Here is a 20,906-nt window from a genome sequence, read left to right as displayed (position 1 = left end):
CCCCTCAAAAAACGACATCCTTGCCCGGTTGTTCTTCCCCTCCATTTGCGGCTGACGGATCTTGACCCCTGCTAGCCCTGCTATTGGCGTTCCACTAAATCTCTGCTCTCGTTTTTCTCGTGGGCGACGCTTTTCTTCTTCACGAATTGATTCAATGACTCGCCCTAGGTTCCGTCAATAAATCGTCAATACATAATCTCACTTTCGATGCGCCACCTATCTACAATTATACCTGCTGACCAGTTGTGATATTCCAATGGCAACATGGCGTTGTTTCAGCAATACTTTTCATGTGCTAGTTCGTTCATCTTGCTGTACGTTCACTGCAAGGCTTATTTTTACATCAATAATGGCAGCGCCTTTCTCTACATATCTAACCTCAGGTAGAGAGAGGGCTTAGGGCTGTTAATGATTCTTAAGAACAGGCTGTCAAGAAATGAGCTGAAATGAAATAAGCTGCCTAGTAAAGATGGTATGGTATTGCAGGATACATTTCTATGCAAGGTCTGAAGGCCAACAATACTGAATGCTGGTTTGGTGATTTTAATACAAAAATCTCGAGAAAATCATCCGCTGGGAACTTGAAATCTCAAGCAGAACCGCCATCCGTGGTAGAAGACTCCTCGACCTCCTTCTTCAGTCGATCGATCATTTTTGCATGAATTTTACCGGCTAGCAAAACTTGAATTCAGCACGAGTAGGAAAACTCTCTCAAGACGGGTTTCAGGTCCAGCCAGCTTGACAACCCGGGTTGCAGACACAACAAAGTATGGGGGAGGTGTGAGATGAGTACTTACCACCAGCCTCAGATTGACTCTTTACAATGCCAATGAGCAGTTTCGAGCATTTGATATCAGCCTCCTCCACCAACTCAAGGCCCTCCCCGTCCTCCGCGTCCCGAACTTCCCACAGCGCCTCCATCACCACGTTGAGGGGACTGCGGATCCGACAGAACAGACCCCGTTCCACGTCAGTGAACTCATATCGCGACTCGACATGGCTCCCCCAGACGCCCTTGGGGATATTCTCGACGACGTCCGTGATCTTGTAAGACGTCGTGGGGCCGATTCCCTTAACACGGTCCTCTGGGAGCTCGGGGCTGGCCAAGTCTCGATCCACGAGCTCGTATTTCTGCAGGCAGGGGTCGCAGTTGATGAAGAAATCCTGGTCGTGGAGCATGTCTACACCCTGCTTCAGGGTCGCGCCCGGTGGTAGTCGGGTCTTGACCACGACCCTGCTGCTGGAACTGAACCCTGGTGCAAGGGTTAGAAAAGGAATGTTGATGTCGTGCATGCGTGGCCGCCATGTGGGGCCTCGGTCAGCCTTGTGGGGGGTGATTCACTTACAAGACATGATTGATGATGGCGATGGTGTTGATAGAAGGAGGAGGCAGATCAGACCTCCGAGAATGTCGATGTTGTTAGAGACGTCAATCAGTCAACAAGAAGAAGGGTTATCGGTCCGGCAGGATTTAAGGAGAAAGTGCAGGCGTCAATTAAGCTTAGGCTTTATTCTCTGTGACGTGAACTGTATCATGGTTTCTAGGGGCATACTCAAAGCACACCCCTGCGACCTCGTATGGGTCTGTTGTGTCTTCTGAGCGGAGCATTTCCGTCTAACTCCCCTTACCCGCCTCAGCCTGACCCTCTCGCGAATCATGGAACCACATCGCCAAACGTTGGTCTCTCGCGCACAGCCAGTGTCATTATTTGATTGAGGAAGACGAGGAGGAGGAGGAGAAGAAGAAGAAGAAAAACAAGAAGAACAAGAAAATGCACAACCGATTTTTATTGTACAAAAGCCCAGCAAGCAGTCATCATGGGGCGGCTCACTGGCGGCAGGCCTCCCGCAGCGCGCAAGACCAAGCGAGGAGGTCAAATTGCTCTTCGTTGGCGGACTCGTGCAGCAAGAATGCCATAACATTGAGACTAGTCTCACATGCGCACTGCGGGCAGGACGTGACTTTTAATGAACGATGGCTCGTTCATTGTGAGCTGTCCCGGCCACCCACACGCTTTCACCTTTCTCTCGTTTTGCTGCTGTGTCCGTCTGCGCTTTGATGTAGTTACTTATAGAGCTATTCAAGAAGATCTGAGAAGAAAGAGGTGTAGTTCCTCTCCGAATATGCCCAACAAGAAGAAGGCGGCTCCGAAGGCATCCAAGGTCCCGGGCAAACAGCAGAATGTGCCCTCAGGTGGCGCGACGAGCTCCAAGTCAGCTTCAGCCGGGCCCAAGAAGAAGCAACAGAAGAAGGAACCAAACTCCAAGCCACCTATACCGCCCCCTCCGCAGATCCAGAAGCCACGGCATCCGCCAAAACAAACCCAGGTAAAGGTCGTCAAGTCTGGAAGCACCAAGGCGCCAGACAAAACGGAGACTACCAATGAAAACAAGGCGACGAACAAGAGCAAAGCTCGGGTAAAGATCAACCCTATTCCTCAGGTTGTGTCTCCAGTCACACCTGGATGCTCAAAGGTACCCCGGTTGTTGGAGCCCTCGCAGTCAGTCAGATGCGCAGAGAACATAGTCCTGCTGGAAATGCTTACGCCGCTGCCTGGGACCGAGCGACAACATCTAGAGCAACCGCCTTACCAGTTGCATGAATCAACTTGTCGGAGAACGCTTACTTTCGACCAAGAAAGCAAGCTAGTGACAACGCTGGCTTTCTTGTCCGGCATCTCGGATGATCAGGAGCACGTCACGGCTGTATGTATAGAGGAGGTCCCAAGCGAAAAACGATGCAAAGTTCTCTTGGCCATCAATCAACCTGGTCCATTGAGTGCTCAGGAAGTTCTGGTAACCGTGCAGGATGGCTTTGAGAAAATCTTTGGTGAACTGCGCAGTGCTCTGCCTGGTAAGTCACACCTCTCGATGTGTGGAACATGAGATCACTCGGTGGAGACGCGTGTACAGGATAAGCCAGACTAATATGAATATTTTCATCAGCGGCTAGCGAACGTGGAGCGGCGACAACTCAAGAGGTCGTCTTCAATCAGATCATCGCGCTACACCGGGAACGCATTCTCAAACGCTTAGGGTCGAGAATGGCCAGATTCTCGGGGGGAAAAGCCCTGAAGCGGTTCATTGGTCTTCATTTCAGAGACTTCATCGAAACATCCTGGCAGGCCAAAGCGAGGAAACGCAACTTCAATATGTCACCAGTTCAACTTGAAGACTACAAGACTCGGTCAGAGCGACTGCTGGTACACCTGGACAGTTTCGACGCCTTGGAAACCCCGAAGCACGCGGATCTCAAAGAACTAGTTCGGCATGTTGCTACGTTTCTGAGACGAGTGCCTCTTGAAAGGCTTTTGGGCCGTCTCAATGATCAGGATATGAATGCAAACGCAAAGAAGAGGCTCCTTAGCTGCTTCGCTAAGACGGCCAGAGTCCAGGAGAGTGCTAAATTCCTCTGCAAAGAAGCAATGAATACGCAAGCGCTACGGCATATTACTGTCGAGAAGGTGTCTCTCCCAGACTCAGCTTTCCAAATACCTCGAGGAATCGAATTTGCCATACCTATCCGTATAAGGTCTACACTCGCTAGGATTTCACAGCAAGAGGGCATTATCTCAGAGTACAGTCTCCCGCCGTGGGTACAAAAAGGAATCTCCAAAGCCCAACCTTTCACAACTCGAGTCAACACAACGCTACTCGGGTCCAAAGTCCATGCAGAAATCCAAATACTCGCCCACTATGAAAATGTCGGCCCAGCCATTGTCCCTGCGAGAATAATAGCCTCCTCCAAAAAGCCTTGTTACCTCTGCGATACCCTCATCGGCCTCCACGGCAGATTCGCGGCTCCAAGGAGTCATGGGCGATTATATCCCAAATGGCGGCTCCCTACCATCACAGACTTTCTGCCGCTGCAGGATAAGCTCAACAGGCATCTAGAGCAAAAGATCACCGCGACCATCCAAAGATTGGCGCAGATTGGGAAGAAGCCGACCATCATGCTCCCAAACGAAAGTTCCATATTCTCCTTGAATCTCTCTGCATCTGCTCTTACGACACTGTCAAATCGATCCTGCCTCAATCTCGTTTCTCAGGCCCTTGATGAGCATGGACCTCAGCAGTCTGCAGCGCAGATTGCTGAGAATGTGACGGATGACCCCGCTTTCATTATTCACCCAAACCAGGAGATAGACGAGATGGGGGTTCAAGACAGTGGTGAGATCTGGGAGACAGATGAGACCTCCGGCAGCTCTCAAATGAGAAATGACGGGATCCCGACATTGGCAATGGATAGAAATATTGTCGAAGGCGGAGTCCTAGACGAAGCAAAACATGGAGACAAGACCATACCATTTTCACACAGCAAAATTACTGGAGCAGTCAGCTCAACCAGTCTTAGAAGCAGCATGTCAGCAAAAGCTGCTTCCGACTCCGAAGACGAGAATGATGATCACCACGGGCAAGGCCATGAGTCTCGCACACGGATCAAGCTGCACCGTCCGCCTCCTTTCGAGCCTGTAATGGGACGAAAAGATTGGTTTCGCTCCGCAGGCCTGGACATTTTCATAGACGATTCCGGACTGCCGTTCACGCCCAGGTGGCTCAATTCCAAAGAGGCCGCGGCAGAACTACGGCGCCATTCGGAGTTGGTTGACGTGAAGTCGTTGGACACTCATAAAGATGCTCTCTGCTCGTGGAAAGACGCAGACGGGAAGGCGTGTTTTGCTTTTGGTAACCAGGTCGTTGTGATCGACGCGCACAAAGCTTGAGCCCTTCACCAGGTGAGGAATGCCCAGAATCGCTGTAGCGACTTACTGTGCCAAATTCACTCGCATCGACCTTGTGTACGTATTGATCCAAGCGATCACCGAGTGAGCAGCGGAGCAGGTATCTCCCTTGAGCTGGATCTGTTGTTTCTACTCCTCTACGTCTGCCTAGAAGATACAAAGAGACGGAACTTAAACATGTCTGTGACAGGGAACAACTGTTGCCATTTCTGTTGAGCGCGGCGCGGTGCTGAGGGGAGTTCGAAACAGGCATAATGTCCCTCTCTCTCTCTAGGGCACCCTACAGGAGAGCTGCACAGTACTCTCCATGTTTAACAAATTTATACATCCACCTCAGAACAGCATTGGATTGATACTGTGGAGCCTCCACAAGTAAGCCTACTTGTGTCTCGGGATGCATTTATTACGGAGGCCTCTCGACTCATAGACAGACTGTGTAAAGCTTGATCCAGACACGTTGTGATGGCTATCCTCTTTTCAGAAAGGAGCCCCTGCTTCGCACCCCACCACCCCTCTGCTTTTCAGCTTGACCAGGTTTTATATGCAAGTTGTAGAGTCGTGAAGTGGTTCTAATGCTACTATAACCAGTATATCGGCTGCTGAATCAATTTGATTGGCAATTCTTCTCAAGAATTCACTGTTTGTTGTCCAAACCCACTCACACCTCGCTCTTCCACGTAGTACGGCAGACCATGTGAGCGAATGGCACATAGCGTACTTGTTTACAATGTATTCGCTAGGCGGATCCTACCCAACGCCACATGGTAAATCTCGTGCTTATATCGACGTCCATCGCTTTTTCCCTTCGCATAAAAGCGAGCCACCGATGTGCACTCTGCAAGGAAGAGGCTCACCGACTTTCAAGACGACTCTAGACTTCAATAAGAAATGACCGTTCTCACAAAGCTCCAGCAGATCATATCTTCTCTCCGCAAGCCTCAAGTCAGCGACACTGCAAGACGCCCTGCCCATCCCGCCCCAACTAATCAGCAGAAGCAGCCAGAAGACGAGGCCGAACATGCTTCGTCAACCTCCAAGTCAGCGCCTCCTCCTGCTACCGGCAGCGAGCCGACCCAGGCATTTCCGCCCAAAGACGCGAACACATCGATTCGCGAGCTCTGGCATATAGCGTACGAAAAGCTGCGAGAGGAAGAGAAAGAGCTTGTCGTGGACTACGAAGCGAAGCTTTGTGGGGACTTAAGCGCCGGTCTCGCCTCAACAGTTGGCCACAATATCGGAGTGAGAGACCGGATGGAGACGATCCTCCAGCGCAAGATGAGCGAGGTCAATCGAGATGTATGGAAACTCAAGTTCGGCAGCTCCGAGCTCCCAGTACAAGACCTGGTGCAACCCGTTCTCGCCGCTGTCGATTGGGCAAACGACTACATTTCTGATGCCCTAAGCGCAAACCCGTATGCCTCCATAGCGTGGGGGGGTGTGAGTCTGTTCCTGCCGGTAAGCTAGCCAGCATCAACATCCATACACAAACCTGATAGCTGCCCAGGTACTAAGCATCAGGTTATCATCCCACTAGCTACTTCTGAACCCCTCGAAGCAGGGTGCCTCTATGGCAAAGGGTCTAGAGTACATCTCGTCTCTTTTAGCCCAGAGTCGCATGTGGGAAGATCTCTACGTGCGGCGGTACGAGCCCGAGACTGCCCAGAAAGTATCGTCGCCGCTGTCTCATGTTGTGTACAAAGACGCGCTGGAGAAGCTTTATCGACAAATCCTAAGATTTCAGGTTGAAGGCTACTGCTACTACGCACACAACGCCGCCTTCCGCCTAGGCCTAGATACGATCCAGTGGAACGAGTGGGACAGCCTGCTGGATAAGATTCGAGAACAGAAACGGGTATTTTCTGCTGTCAATAAGAGCTGGCGGGATATGAAATATGACGACGAGTGCTCAGCAACTGACAGTCGGCATCGGGAGGCCATGTCTCACTGGCAAAGTATTGGCACAGACATCTCAGGGCTGAGAAAGGAAGTCCGGGACTTCCAGGCAGAGGAGAAGCGCGACAAATTGCTTCAATGGCTGTGTAGCATCGACCCCTCTGAGAATTACAACGCGGCCCGCGATAAACACGAGAATGGGACGGGCGACTGGCTGCTGAGGGATAGCGAGGAGTTCAAGACCTGGAGGATGTGTCCAGGCTCTCTCCTATGGCTTCATGGCAAAGGTAGGCCTACTACTTCATTTATCTACTCCTAGCTAATCCAGGCGCTAAAAGATTCACAGCTGGTTCTGGCAAATCAATCCTAAGCTCGTCTGTCGTTAAGCACCTACGTGAACGATGCGCATCCGCTCCCGAAACCGCACTCGCATATTTCTTCTTCAGCTTTAGCGACCTAGAGAAGCAGAAGGTTGACGGAATGCTCGCGTCTCTCGTGAAGCAGCTCTATACTGGCCAGCACGGCACGTTGCAACAGGTCAAGGTCCTTGCTGAGTACATGGAGAAACACATGCGTCCCGATACCAAAACACTCGAGTCCATACTGCTGGCTATGGCACGCGAGTTCTCAGCGACATTTGTCGTTATTGACGCTCTAGACGAATGTCCAGCCCGGAATGGAGAGCGGAAGAAGCTCCTGAACAGTCTCAGTAGCATCAGCCGCAACATGCCGGACACGCTCCACATCCTCTGCACAAGCCGAGCGGAACCAGATATCGAAACAGGCATGAGCACTGTCCTGTCTCCGCCATCCAGGGCAGCGATGGATCTAACGGCACATCAGGAGGGTCTTGACCACGATATTCGTCTATACATCGATTCAATTCTCGCATCCGCCGAGTATAGTTCGTGGCCTGACGATGTCAAAGGCGAGGCGAAGGCCTCGCTAATCAAGAAAGCGGACGGCATGTAGGTCACGGGAGCAATTTGATATGCAAGCAGTATGACGCTTTCGCTGACTGTCGCCCCAGGTTTCAATACATCTCCTGCCAGTTTGAAGATCTCCGGAATCTCGCCTCCGTCTCGCTCGTCCGCAAGGCGCTCCAACAGCTTCCTGTTGGACTCGACGCAACATACGATAGGCTGCTCCAGAACATAGACGTGAAGTACCGATCCCAGGTTGTGAGCTTGCTCAAGTGGCTCGCCTCGTCGAAAGAGGTCCTCACGCTTGAAGAGTTCGCTGAAGTATTTGTCCTCCGTCCCGAGCACGACGTCCCCCTCAACAAGTCAGATCGGCTATTCGCGCCTAAAAATGTTCTTAGATACGTGTCCAGCCTAGTCGTTACTCAAGACGGCAACCGCGGTTACAGCCCTGCGAATGTCCGCCTAGCCCATTTCACAATCAAGGAGTACCTAACGTCTGCTCGTATTGCCGAGGGCCCGGCCGCAACATTCGCCTTCACTGAGCCCAATGCCCACCTGCATATTGCGCACTGTTGCCTCGCCTATCATCACCATCTCGTCAGCATTTCCGATGCAAACGATGAAGATTTCCCTCTGAGAGAGTACGCAATCTACAACTGGATGCTGCATCTAGAGTTGGTGCAGCGCGAGTTATGGCCGGACAAGCTCGCCCAACTTGCTGCACGCGCCCTCGCCACACGTAGTGAGAGCCTGCGCATAATCCTCGGAAGAAATGGGATTTTCTACCCGAAGAAACTCGATTTTGGGGAACCATGGTATTCCAGGATGCTACTGCGACCCCTTTGCTACACCGCCAGGCGCGGATTCCTCGGGCTCACGAAACTGCTGCTCTCTGAGCACCCCGACACAAACCGGTACGTGACGCCTAAGGACCTGGATACAGCGCTCCAGGAGGCGGCGTTTGGAGGTCATGCGGAGATCGTACAGGTCCTCCTTGACAGAGGCGCCGACGTTCGAGCGGAGGGCGGGACATTTGGAGGCGCACTGCAGGCGGCGGCCTACAGAGGTCATACAGCGGTTGTGGACCTCTTGCTCGACAGAGGCGCCGACGTGAATGCGCAACACGGCAAGGTAGGGTCGGCCCTACAAGCCGCTGCTTCCAAACAACACTTGGACACGGTGCAGTTACTCTATAGCCGCGGTGCCAACATCAACTTGTCAACAAATGAGGCCGGATGCGCTCTGATGTCAGCTATACAGGAGTGGCCCAGGCAGAAACGGCCCGACTCATTAAGAATTCTGCCATTTCTGCTAGACAAGGGCGCCGATATAAACCAGCAGGTCGGCGCCCACGGGACAGCATTACACAGGGCGGCTAAAAGTCTGCCCATTTCGCGAGCCCACCTCCATCTCCTGCTGGAAAGAGGTGCCGATGTGAACGCGCAAGGCGGCAAGTATGGGCACACACTCCAGGCCGTGTGCGTGAATTCAGTCAACTGTAGGGCAGCCATAACTATGAGAGCCAGACGTAAGGCATTCATGTATGCGAAACGCATGTATAGGGCAGGCGAACATAGGGCCGACGTTGAGCTGCTTCTGGACATGGGCGCAGATGTGAACGCTCAAGGTGGCAAGTACGGCAATGCACTGCAGGCTGCATGTTGTGGTTACGAAGGTCCCTGGGATAGGAGCATCGTGAAGCTTCTCCTCGACAGAGGTGCAAGCATTAACAGCCAGGGGGGCAAGTTCGGAACGGCGTTGCAAGCAGCCTGCGCGCGGTCCTGGACATTGGAACTTGTACAGTTCTTGCTAGATCATGGTGCCGACGTACATATTCAAGGGGGCAAGTATGGCAATGCCCTGCAGGCAGCATGCTACAGGGGCAGCTTGGGCCTAGTTGAGCTTTTGCTCAATCAGGGGGCCAACGTGAACGCCCCGGGCGGCGAATTCGGGAACGCATTGCAGGCCGTAGCGGCTAGACTTAGTAAGTGGGCAAGCATCGACATCTTGGAGCTGTTACTTGGGAAAGGGTGCCAAAGTGAACCAGCAGGGTGGGTGCTTCGGAACTGCGCTCCAGGCCGCCTGCGCGAGACGGGCCATCAACATAGTGCGTATGCTGCTCGACCAAGGCGCAGAGGTGAATGTCGAAGGTGGAAAATACGGAACCGCGCTTCAGGCCGCCTGCGCGAAAGGGAATGATGATATTCTGCGACTGCTGATCGAGCACGGTGCTGATGTCCAGGTGCAGGGTGGCAAGTTCGGCAGCGCCTGGCACGCCGCCGCGATGCAGATGTACACCAAACACCACGAGGCACTTCAGTTGCTACTAGACTGCGGCATTGAAGTGAACGACACGCGCGGACGGCAGTCCGTCACCGCCCTGCAGTCGGTACTTGAGTACAACGACTTCAGCGGCAGGTCCCAGCCGTTGACAAAGTCGCAGCACATTGAAAGAGCTCGCTTCCTGCTGGACCGCGGTGCTGACATCAACCTCTGGACCGGACCGTACGGCTCCGCGCTACAGTCTGCATGTGCGAGCAAGCACGAAGCTGGCCCGGACCGAACCAAATTCCTGTTCGAGTACTTCCTCGACCTCGACGTCAATGCGGCAGGAGGTTTGTTCGGCTCAGCCCTGCAGGCGGCAGCCTATTCCGGCCAGACAAACTCGGTCAGGCTGCTGTTGGACAGAGGTGCCCATGTCAATACGCGCGGGGGCAAGTACGGCAGTGCTCTGAATGCGGCCATCATCGGGGGTTTTTGGGATATCGTCCAGGTGCTTCTCGATGGCGGCGCGGAGCCGGATTGTCAGCTGTTACCGGAAGCGGACGAGGAGTGGCTTGCGCGTGTCCGGGAGGAGCATGGAAGGGGCGCTGTGGAGCGGTACAGGAAATTTTGGGAGGTGCAGAGTGAAATACGGAAGAAGCTTGATCTGGCTATGATATAGATCAAGGACACTGGCAGCTAAAGTCACAGTGGCGAGGTGAAGATTGAAGCTGGGAGCTCCCTCTCTCTCTCCCCCCCCTCTATCACACATACACACACGCACACCAATAATAATAAAAAAGTAGGAGTAACTTGTGGATCTTTTAACACGCCCTAACATCCATAGATGTTAGGTGGCAGAGCAGCAGACTGAGAGCGCTGCCCGTCGAATACGAATCCCGATGAAGCCTCAAGCCTAGAAAATAAGAGAGGGCATCAAGGCTTCAGCTCGACCTCTGTCCGGGCAATACCAAGACAAAAGCCCAAGAAAGCAAGCATGAAACCACTGATAGCAAACCCGCCCTGAATGTCTCTGCGCACAATAGACCAGACCACAGCGAAGAGCAGGGCCGAGATGAAGCCCAGGCACCCACATAGGAAGACATGAAACCAGTTCGTACCTTCGACGAACTGCAGTCCCCAGCCAACCGCGCTGCCTTTTATGGGGCAGGCCTCCAGTTGGGCTCGCAGCTTTTGTGGGATCTTCTTGTATAAAATAGGGAGTATTTCTGCGTGGTCTGGGTGCTCAAACAGGTGCATGAGAAGGTTCGGCCCGATGGGTGGAATTGTCTCAGCCGGTAAGGGTTCGTATGTGTAATTCTGGCGTGCTTGGTCCTCGGGCGGTATGGCCGGGTGAATATGGATATCAACCAATTTGCTCTTGTACATCTCGAACTGGCCCCCTGAATTAGATTACGTACATCTCAGACACCATGAGGCTAGACAGACTTACCTTGACAAAATGGATCCCTTGAACTTTGCGCAGCCGATGCCATGGCCCCGTCCCACGTTTAGATGCATAGTAGTACCGCAGCACCCGAAAGAAGTCTTGGTCAGAGTTGATCCTGCAGACCTCGGCTTGATGTAGCTTCAGCGCCCATTTGAGAAACGGGATGCATAGAAGAATGAAGTTGTGGTCTGTTTGAGTCGGTCCAGGCCGCAGGGGACAGACACCCAGCTCTGAAATCGACTTGCTAGACGGACCGGTATGTTGCGGAAGACCTCCCTTAGCTTGTCGAGGGATGATGAAAGCCTTCATCCATTTCGTCGACTTTAGTAAGAAATTACCAGTCGAAGATCTGGTGCTCGAGTTATCTTGTCCTCCTGGCGCTTCATCGTGACAACTTTGCAAAAGATTTCTGAGACGACTAACGGCACCTGGTTGAAGTTCCTTGTAGTCATCGCAGATTCTTGTTCCACATCTCTACACAGCACATGATTAGCTGATGAAGTAAGACGTCCGTCGAGAAACGTCAAAAGAGTAACATAAGATGCCGTCTTCCTGCCAAGGAAGACAGCTGTTGACTTACACACGTCCACGACAACTTGTGCATTCCTTCTGGAGTGGGACTTCCACTTATTCTCGACACGATATTGACAAACCATCTTTCTACGTCTGTGTAGAGACGGGGAGTTTGTTCCTCAACTCCAGGTTTGATGAAGGCTTTGATATTGGTCTCAAGCGCTTCAATGGGCTTGGTCCCAAACAGGAAACGCTCAGCATCATCATATATGAGAGTTGAAGCGCTCTCCGTCTCGTCGACCTCGGCCTTGGCCTGCTGTTGTTCCACTTGTTCAATATCCCCTTCAACATCGTCATCAAAGTCTTGATGGCCATGCGCATCCCAGATTCGCTGAGCCAGACTAAACCGGGATTTCCGGACAAGAAGAGACGCTGATAGACATATAGCGTTGTCTGCATCCTCAAATGCCTTGGTTGCTGCGAGATGCGCCAGGTCGTTTGCCCACCGCCGGAGGAACCTCTCGACTGATCGTACACAACGCTTGCGTGAGCCACACTGGCGGGCGAGCTGTGGCCACAAGTACCTGAGGTTGTTGAATAATAGCAGCCGCCGGAATAGAACCTCCACTAGGTCTTCCTCCACTAATGTCGCCGAGGATGTTGCCGAGTTGACTGTTGTTGCTTCTGATACTACCGAGCTCCCGTCTTCTGACTTGCTCTCAGAACAATACCCGCGGGGAACGTAGTCCTCGAGGGGAACACGCTCCTCGCTATCTTCGACAGTGTCCCATGCAGACTCTGGCCCTGACAAGGCTTCTGTACTATCGCCAATGCCCACGGGGGGTCGAGTCCTCCTTCGACCACGTTTCCGGATATCATCTTGAGTGCTATGAGCTGTACAGGCATACCCTACCAGTATGATTCTTAGGGTGATTTTATGGGTGGGATATAGACTGCATCTGTCTACAGCATGCGTATAGAAAGGGCAGCGGCACGCGGCGTACAGTTCTACCAGTTGAAAACACATGTTCATCTTGCAACGTCAGGTTGTTGAGGATAGTAATGAGAATCCAGCAAAAGTCTAGCACAAAAAGCCAGCAAGAAACAACATGGGGGATTCAAGTCTGCATGTTGCGCGCCGTTCACTTCGATGAACTGTCTCTGTATCCATGACGGTATTGGAGGTGACACGAAGTAGGGCTCCCTCATAAGGTCACTTGCCAGCGTGGGTGGCAGTGTCTGCAGGATATCATTGCATTGCGCCACTCGTTCGGGCTAAGCCCCCATGCAAGCTGTAGTGCATCATGTAAACTGCAGGCTGCAGCTCTGGCTTCACACCTTAATTTTCCTTGTATTTGTCGTAGCCTTATTGACCTTTCCTAAGGCCCTGCTGGCAGCCAGAATACTATAACTGCAGTCTTGTTGGTGAAAGAAAAGAGGTCATCCTGAGTGTCGAAAGCTTCCGCAAGAAATGCAAACTCTACAGAAAATGGATTCTGGACCTTGTTGGGGTTATCAACCCCCCTCTTCTCTACCTACCCTTCCTTTCGTCGTTCCTTTCCCCCCCAGTTCTTGTTGTATCTGGGGGCAGTGAATTCCTATAGTATGAGGGGTAAATGTGATCAAAATTGCTACCACGAAGCTAAGCTCATTACGATCGTATTCGATAACTTGGTTGATTCGTCAGATATCAATACCTTTGAGGTTTGCTTGAATTAAATTTCTTAATGTAGATCACGAAAGAGAAGCTGCCGTGTTGGTGTATTGGTGGTAGTCGTACGTAACAAATGTGCTCAGTGTCATGATTGTCTGTCTATGGCCTGCGACTATGCTATGCCGAGCATCACATCAGACTGCTTCTCCCGCCAATTTCCATGCTCGCCTGACCATCTCTCATCTCGCCACTGCGCCCAACCACGAATTCCCGATAAATCCTCTGCAGTAGCGCCCGCTGTTCGCGGCTGATACTCGTTCTCGTGCCGCCGAGCGCCTTGACCAGATGCCGCCACTGGATCCCGACCTCCTTCTGTTGGCTATCTTTTCCATTGACCTTTGCTTCGTCAGAATCAGTGGGAGCACTAACACCACCCCGTTGCTGCTTCGCCCTCTTGCGCGAGAGCCGGATACTCTCCAGCTTGGCGGCGATCATGGCCTGCTGCGCCAGCTCAGAGGACCGGTTCGATCCTCGTTGAGCTTGGTCTTCGCCGGCGCCATCCTCGCCGTAGCGGAACTGCACAAAATTGTGGGCGGATGGTCCGGTGGTCTTGCCTGCACCGGATTTCTGTCCAGGCCGACGGGTACTACCAGCACCCCCACCAACATGATCCGTCTCCTTGAGTACGTCCTGGATAGCCTCCAGCTGAGCATTGGAAACCAGAGCCTGCAGATCTGCACCGGAAAAGCCATCGGTGCGCTTGGCAATCTCTACAAGGTCCTCGTCGGACTGGAGCACCGCCTCGCTCAGCTTAGCCTTTCGACCGATCGCCCGGATGATATCCACCCTCTCCTCGAGATTTGGGAAATCACAAAGGATCGACTTGTCCAATCGACCAGGCCGCAGCAGAGCAGGATCAATAAGATCAGGTCGAGAGGTAGCAGCCAGCACATATACACCAGACAGACCCTCGGCGCCGTCCATCAGTGTCAACAGCTGGTTGACTACGCGGTCCGTCACGCCGGTCGAGTCGTGACCACGCTTTGGCGCAATCGAGTCAAACTCGTCAAAGAAGAGCACGCAGGGTTTGGCAGCCTGAGCACGCTCGAAGAGGTCTCGTACGCTCTTCTCCGACGCACCAATGTACTTGTTGAGAATCTCGGGTCCCTTGACAGAGATGAAGTTGAGGCCACACTCACCCGCGACGGCGCTGGCTAGGAGCGTCTTACCGCAACCTGGGTAGCCGTAGAGCAAAATGCCAGAACGAAGCCGGAGAGGGCACTGCGCGAAGATGGGCGCGTACTTGGTTGGGTATTGGAGGGTCTCCAACAGTACTTGGCGAGTCTCTGTCAACCCGCCGATGGAATCAAAGGTAGTGGTTGAGCTCTGCAGAGTGACGTTTCGTAGCGAGGCCGGAGTGAATCCTTTCAAGGCATTCTCAAAGTCGACTCGTCCAAGCGGGACACCCCTGATATCGGTGTCACTCGATGTCTCGATTAATGAACGCATGATGGCCTCGTTACGGGCTCTCGAGACGAGCAGGCTTAGGTCGCCTGGCATATATCCGTCAGTTTCTCCTGCGATGTCAAGAAGATCTAAGTCGGCTTGGAGGACAAATCCGCTGGGCTTGGCAAGGACTTCAGCCCTAGGCCTCGGACTGGCTCCATCCATCCAAGCATTCTCATCGCCAGTGGCACTACCGTCAGCTGTTGTCGGCCGGCTACCATCGTGGGTGGAGAGGCTATCCTCTTGCTCAAGCACGGCGTTTTGTAGGGTGATAGCCTCCATGATGGTCCGCCGAGCAGGCTTATCCGGTGCTCTGAGCGGCACGATCTCGCGCACCAGGTGGCCACCGACAAGGACGTTGTGAAGAGATTCTTTTCCTTGTGCAGTAGCTAATAAGGCCACGTTGCTGTCTTGACCACAGTATTGATGGACGATCGAGCAGATGGCCTCGCTGATGTGTCTGCTGCGGCCGTTTTCGTTGCCGACTTGCAGTTCGGTCTCGACTGGACAGAGCCGATCTAAGTCATCCAAGATGACAAGAGCCTTGCCCCCCAATCGAGCGCCCCAACTCGCAGTCAGGAAAAGCCGGTTGAGTGTCTCTCTAATTGTGCTCACCCTACTCTCGTCGTTCACGAGCGTCCTGCACGAGAAGTATGTTGTGTGAACCAGTTGATCCTTTCGAAGGAATCTCGCTACTGACTGCGCCACAGATGTCTTTCCTGAGCCCAGTGCCCCAGTCAAAAGCACCGAAGACAACTGCGAGAGGTGCGACTGAAGTTCTTGAAGCAGTGAGTCGATGCCCACCAGGGGGTTTTCAACTCCCAGGTTGGTGCTGATATCTGATGCGGACAGCGAAGAGGGGCGAGCAATGGGGGGCTGCACCTCGATGGGTAATTGCCAGTCCGACCCAAGTACCCAATGAAGACTGTCTTTGGTCGAGCTTTGCGATGCAGACGCAGGATGAAACTTGATGACTCCACCTGTCCAATTCGAAGGTTGGTCGAGGCCTTCATAGGTCCCCAAGACCAAACCGTCCGTCAACGGCCCGTCGAATAAGCCTTTACCTGACTTCCCACTGTAGATATGCTTGATTTTCTTGACTGTCTCTTCACGTTCTGATTTTGACTCCCCGCCAAACTTGAGACCAGAAGTTTGTGCTGCACTACCGTCTGAGATGAATGGGAAAAGCTTCAGGTGTTGCACTGATGGTCGATCTTCGTCCCCATCCGACTTCAGGATCGACTTCTTTGCCAGAGGCGGTGTAGCAGGCTCGATCTTGACGACTCCTCCCACAAGGCCCTCGCTTCCGAATGCTGAGCATAAGAGAGTAGACAACGCTGCTGTTTGCCCATTCGGAGGATCGTCCCACGGTAACAGCTGGGCCACGATCTTGCGTCCTGGCTTCAACGATTCAGCAGACGTCTGGCCATCGGGCTGTTGTCCATGCACGGGTCCGGGCTCTTGGAGACCTGCTGGTCTCATGACATTCACCGCGGCCCATTTCAAACCCCTCAACTCATTTGAAACCAGCAGCTCTCGGTCGACCCAGATACTTAGTTCTTCGGTCCCAGCCCCGTCGTCGAACCAGTCATCACAAAGTTTTCGATCGACGCCCCTCAGGAATAAGGCAGGCTTGCGATCCTCGCGTTGGCTCCGCCTCCTAACAGTGCTTGTGGAGCTCTTTCCGCTTTTTCTCGACGTGCTGGCAACACTCCGATTCTCTCTGGTTCCTCTGGAGGACTTCGGTTTAACCTTTGGCGCAACGATCACCTCGGCATCCGGCGCAATCTTGGCAAATGGTACATCTGAGGGTTGTGGTGGGTCGAGAGACAAGATCTTTATATTCGCCGTTGAAGTCGGCGAAAGGTGAAGAGTTAGTGGATGGGGACCCACGACCGTTCCAGGAGCTGGAGCGTAGGCTGGGTTCGGCAGGGCCCGCATCTGGGAAAGAAGGTTGAGCTCGAGGAATGTCGCATGCAGCTCGATTATCTCCCAATCCTCCGGCGTCAGAGGCTCGATGTTGACTGTATGCGCCAGTGGTGGGTCGGTGTGAATCGTTGCCATGACCTTCTGGCCCTCCTCCAGTCCCAGTGTGCTAGCCAGCGTCGGGTCGATCTCGACAAGAGCTACCTCCTGCTCGCGAAGTCCTGTGCCACCTCTTGAGCTGCTACCAAGACCATCTCTACCGACTATGGAAGCCAGTTTCCTCTTGCTCGGCATGCCAGTCCACCCTAGGTACACAGATCTTTGGGGAGGTGCGCCTGCCGCCTTGTCGGCGGCAGTGTCGCGGTAGTTGAGCTCGACGATGACATTTTGAACGGGCTAATAAAGGACAGTCCCATAAGTCAGAGTTCCAGTTCCACCATGGGTGACGTAGATGTGTAAGTCTTACAGTATTCACATTCACGAGCAGAGAGACGAGCGACGACGGCAAATTGACGAGGCAGTTTTTGAGGTGAACTAAGGAGACCTCGGCGGGTGTTGGCTTCCTCTGAGACATTTCTGACGATATGAGGGATTGAAGAGCGCCAGACTGGTAGGATTGGTCAGTAATCACTGTGATAGGATGCCATGGCTGCGAGCGAAGTCGTGAAAGTTCGCCATGGCCAACAAGGGCCGGATGAGCTTCCTCATGGCATTCGTTGGTTTTGCCTCGGCTCATTGAAGCTCAACTGCCTGCCGGCAGGGGACTGTCTGCAGTAGTATGCACTATGCCTGAGCCCACAAGTTGTAGTATTTGCAGGGGTTTGGCACCCTGTAAAGGACCCCTGGGCCTAGTACTGAGTCTCGCTGTATACGCCACAGGGTGTGGGCCCCTGCAAACTGAAAGAGGTTACTGATTGTGGTTAAAGCACTTTCAAGCTCGGCGCGTACCTGACGACGCGTCGCGGGTTTGTACCTCCCAGACGCGCCGTAAATTTGCACTCTAGCTGTCTGTCTCTGAATACATGCTTAAACACTTCATCTAGCCTCTCTCCAGCATTGCATTCACTTTGTGACCCTGCAACCTGACTTTCTCCCCCCTCCTTCTATTTTCATCACCTCATAGATTACCTCTTTCATCTTCGTACAAGCACTTTGGCTTCGTTCTTCCTCTCAATTCCGACTCCAGAAGATGGCGTTGCTGCAGTGGAAAGCGCCCGTTGACTACGAGGCCCAATTGAGTATGATGATGATCCTGCCACAGATTCGCAGGAGAAACAAGTCACACTGACCTTCAATTCTTCAGCTGCCTTCAAGACGTTCTTGCAAGACTTCAAGGCGTCTCCTGCTGAGTCTATCACCCACGCCCTCGGTAACATTGACATTGGCGAGGACGACCTTGACGATGAGTACGACTTTATGGATGAGGACGACGAGGAGGAGGAGCGTCGGCGTCAGGAGAGGGCCAACAAGAAGAAGCCCCACCACAAGTACAGGGACATGATGCGCCAGCTTGCTGACCGCAAGATCGACGAGGTGCTTGTCGACCTCGACGATGTCGCACAGGTATTGCTAGGACCTACTTATGCAGTCCACTTACCACACTTGCTGATCATGTTCTAGTGGGAGGAAGAGGCAGGAGAGGATGTCGCCCCTCTGAAACTTGTGCAATCCATCGAGGGCAATGCCAAACACTACGTCGAGATCTTGTCGAGAGCCATTGACGAAAGCATGCCAGAGCCTAGCGCAGACCCTACGTACGTCGTGAACGTCCAACTGAAGGTGGAAGGCTTATTCGACTGACGCTAGACTAGATTCAAGGACGACGTGCTGGATGTCTTGATGGCACGACGGCAAGCCCGGAATCGCGAAATCGTCGAGGGCGCCGAAGCCATGGGTGATCCAACCCTGCTGCAGGACAAGTTCCCCGCGCAGCTGACGAGACGTTACACCCTCGTCTTCAAACCAAGATCCTCCACCTCAGACGGCCCAGCAAAGGCCCTGTCTGTTCGCCAAGTCCGTGGTGATCACCTTGGCCACCTCATTACTATCCGGGCTATCGCGACTAGGGTCTCGGACGTGAAGCCTCTGGTGCAAGTCAGCGCATACACTTGCGATCGATGCGGCTGCGAAATTTTCCAGCCTGTCACCGCCAGGCAGTTCGGTCCCCTCTCCGTCTGTCCTTCGGCAGACTGCACAGCCAACCAGACCAAGGGCCAGCTGCAGCCGTCCTCACGAGCTTCCAAGTTCTTGCCCTTCCAGGAAATTAAAGTACAGGAGCTCCCCGAACAGGTACCCATTGGTCAGATCCCGCGGTCCCTGACTGTTTCGGCCTACGGGAGTGCTGTGCGCCAGATCAATCCTGGTGATGTCGTCGACATCTCTGGCGTCTTCCTGCCCACTCCGTACACCGGGTTCAGGGCAATGCGTGCCGGCCTCCTGACTGACACCTACCTCGAGGCACATTACATCCTCCAGCACAAGAAGGCGTATGAGAACATTCGGGTCGATCCAGGAGTGGCACGCAAGATTGATATGTACAGGAGGTCGGGACACGTTTACGAATATCTCGCCAAGTCAATCGCTCCCGAAATCTACGGTCATCTCGACGTCAAGAAGGCACTTCTGCTGCTCCTCGTCGGAGGTGTTAACAAGGAGATGGGAGACGGCATGAAGATCCGTGGAGACATCAATATCTGCTTGATGGGTGATCCTGGTGTGGCCAAGTCCCAGCTGCTCAAGTACATCTCCAAGGTGGCTCCGCGCGGAGTGTACACCTCTGGCCGTGGCAGCAGTGGTGTTGGTCTAACTGCTGCCGTCATGAGGGACCCTGTCACCGACGAGATGGTCCTCGAGGGAGGTGCACTCGTCCTCGCCGATAACGGTATCTGCTGTATTGATGAGTTCGACAAGATGGATGACAACGACCGAACGGCTATCCACGAAGTCATGGAACAGCAGACCATCAGCATCTCCAAGGCTGGTATTTCCACGACCTTGAATGCTCGCACCTCGATATTGGCTGCTGCCAACCCCCTGTACGGCCGCTACAACCCGAAGCTCTCTCCAGTCGAGAACATCAACCTGCCCGCCGCCCTCCTTTCTCGTTTCGATATCCTCTTCCTCCTTCTTGATACCCCCTCTCGCGACACCGACGCGCAGCTTGCTAAGCACGTTGCCTACGTCCACATGCACAACAAGCATCCTGATATTGGCACTGCTGATGAGGTTGTCTTCCCACCCGATGAGGTCCGAGCATACATCTCACGGGCCCGGGCACACCGCCCAGTTGTGCCACAAAACGTTTCTGAGTACATCATCAAGACGTACGTCAAGATGCGAGATGCGCAAAAGAAGGCTGAGAAGCGCGGCAAGCAGTTCGCCCACACCACGCCTCGTACCCTCTTGGGTGTCGTCCGTCTGGCGCAGGCCCTGGCTCGTCTCAGGTTCGCCAACGAGGTGACTCAAGAGGACGTTGACGAGGCACTTCGTTTGGTCGAGGCTAGTAAGGACAGCTTGAACGCCGAGGCTGGTGGCAGCAGCAGGAGACAGATGAACGTCAGCAGCAGGATCTACAACCTGGTCAAGTCGCTCATGGAGACCCGCCAGTGCCTGCCCGATGATGCGGATGAAGATGACGAGGAATTCGGAGTCGAGCTGAGCATGCGCAAGGTCAAGGAGCGGGTCATTGCGAAGGGCTTCACGGAGAACCAGTGGTTGAACACGCTCGATGAGTACACGGATCTCGATGTAAGCACCCCTCTTGCTGAACTCTCCCCCTCTTTATTTTCCCACTCTCCTTTATACTTTTACCTCTATGCCGAGACCTGATACTGACTTATTCTAGTTGTGGCAAACTGCTGGAAATGGCACTCGCCTTGTTTTCATAACTGCTCAGGGCGAAGAGGACGAGGAGGATGATGAGTAGACGTGGAACGGTTAATGTACAGCGCCCGTGGATACGAAATTTCAGTGGTTCGGCGTTCTGAGACTAGGATTGTGTATTGAATGCATGAGACCTATTACAGCACTTGAGATAA

At 53.3% G+C, this 20,906-nt stretch overlaps 8 protein-coding genes across 8 annotated transcripts; 5 read left to right on the top strand and 3 right to left on the bottom strand.

The window, feature by feature from the left end:
* Positions 1-589: 589 nt before the first annotated feature.
* Positions 590-1,353, bottom strand: M406DRAFT_341769 (uncharacterized protein; the record flags this gene model as incomplete). The annotated part of the gene is made up of 3 exons (XM_040921700.1): positions 590-672; positions 798-1,253; positions 1,347-1,353. 3 exons carry the CDS (start codon positions 1,351-1,353, stop codon positions 590-592), a joined length of 546 nt encoding a protein of 181 aa, XP_040773550.1.
* Positions 1,354-2,124: 771 nt separating this feature from the next.
* On the top strand, positions 2,125-4,724 carry M406DRAFT_332947 (uncharacterized protein; the record flags this gene model as incomplete). Its single annotated transcript, XM_040920796.1, has 4 exons — positions 2,125-2,706; positions 2,809-2,854; positions 2,947-3,464; positions 3,558-4,724. 4 exons carry the CDS (start codon positions 2,125-2,127, stop codon positions 4,722-4,724), a joined length of 2,313 nt encoding a protein of 770 aa, XP_040773549.1.
* A 906-nt stretch (positions 4,725-5,630) lies between these two features.
* Positions 5,631-7,607, top strand: M406DRAFT_263163 (uncharacterized protein; the record flags this gene model as incomplete). Its single annotated transcript, XM_040917570.1, has 3 exons — positions 5,631-6,197; positions 6,277-6,922; positions 6,982-7,607. 3 exons carry the CDS (start codon positions 5,631-5,633, stop codon positions 7,605-7,607), a joined length of 1,839 nt encoding a protein of 612 aa, XP_040773548.1.
* Positions 7,608-7,777: 170 nt separating this feature from the next.
* On the top strand, positions 7,778-8,749 carry M406DRAFT_240505 (ankyrin; the record flags this gene model as incomplete). Its single annotated transcript, XM_040916130.1, has 1 exon — positions 7,778-8,749. A coding segment is annotated over one exon (972 nt), but the record flags the coding sequence as incomplete, so codon positions are not given.
* Positions 8,750-9,142: 393 nt separating this feature from the next.
* M406DRAFT_244039 (ankyrin) lies at positions 9,143-9,490 on the top strand (the record flags this gene model as incomplete). Its single annotated transcript, XM_040916242.1, has 1 exon — positions 9,143-9,490. A coding segment is annotated over one exon (348 nt), but the record flags the coding sequence as incomplete, so codon positions are not given.
* Positions 9,491-9,730: 240 nt separating this feature from the next.
* On the bottom strand, positions 9,731-11,209 carry M406DRAFT_341767 (uncharacterized protein; the record flags this gene model as incomplete). Its single annotated transcript, XM_040921699.1, has 2 exons — positions 9,731-9,739; positions 10,775-11,209. 2 exons carry the CDS (start codon positions 11,207-11,209, stop codon positions 9,731-9,733), a joined length of 444 nt encoding a protein of 147 aa, XP_040773545.1.
* Positions 11,210-13,626: 2,417 nt separating this feature from the next.
* Positions 13,627-17,443, bottom strand: PEX1 (nucleotide binding protein; the record flags this gene model as incomplete). Its single annotated transcript, XM_040925547.1, has 2 exons — positions 13,627-17,265; positions 17,336-17,443. 2 exons carry the CDS (start codon positions 17,441-17,443, stop codon positions 13,627-13,629), a joined length of 3,747 nt encoding a protein of 1,248 aa, XP_040773544.1.
* A 615-nt stretch (positions 17,444-18,058) lies between these two features.
* On the top strand, positions 18,059-20,794 carry M406DRAFT_263526 (MCM-domain-containing protein; the record flags this gene model as incomplete). Its single annotated transcript, XM_040917597.1, has 5 exons — positions 18,059-18,107; positions 18,173-18,432; positions 18,490-18,623; positions 18,681-20,616; positions 20,714-20,794. The coding sequence occupies 5 exons, from the start codon at positions 18,059-18,061 to the stop codon at positions 20,792-20,794; spliced, it is 2,460 nt and encodes an 819-aa protein (XP_040773543.1).
* Positions 20,795-20,906: the final 112 nt, after the last annotated feature.

The sequence above is a fragment of the Cryphonectria parasitica genome (genome assembly GCF_011745365.1).
Source record: "Cryphonectria parasitica EP155 unplaced genomic scaffold M406scaffold_7, whole genome shotgun sequence".
NCBI classification, from domain to species: Eukaryota; Fungi; Ascomycota; class Sordariomycetes; order Diaporthales; family Cryphonectriaceae; genus Cryphonectria; species Cryphonectria parasitica.
Note: the sequence above shows the minus strand (reverse complement) of the source record. Positions and strands in the feature narration are given on the sequence as shown.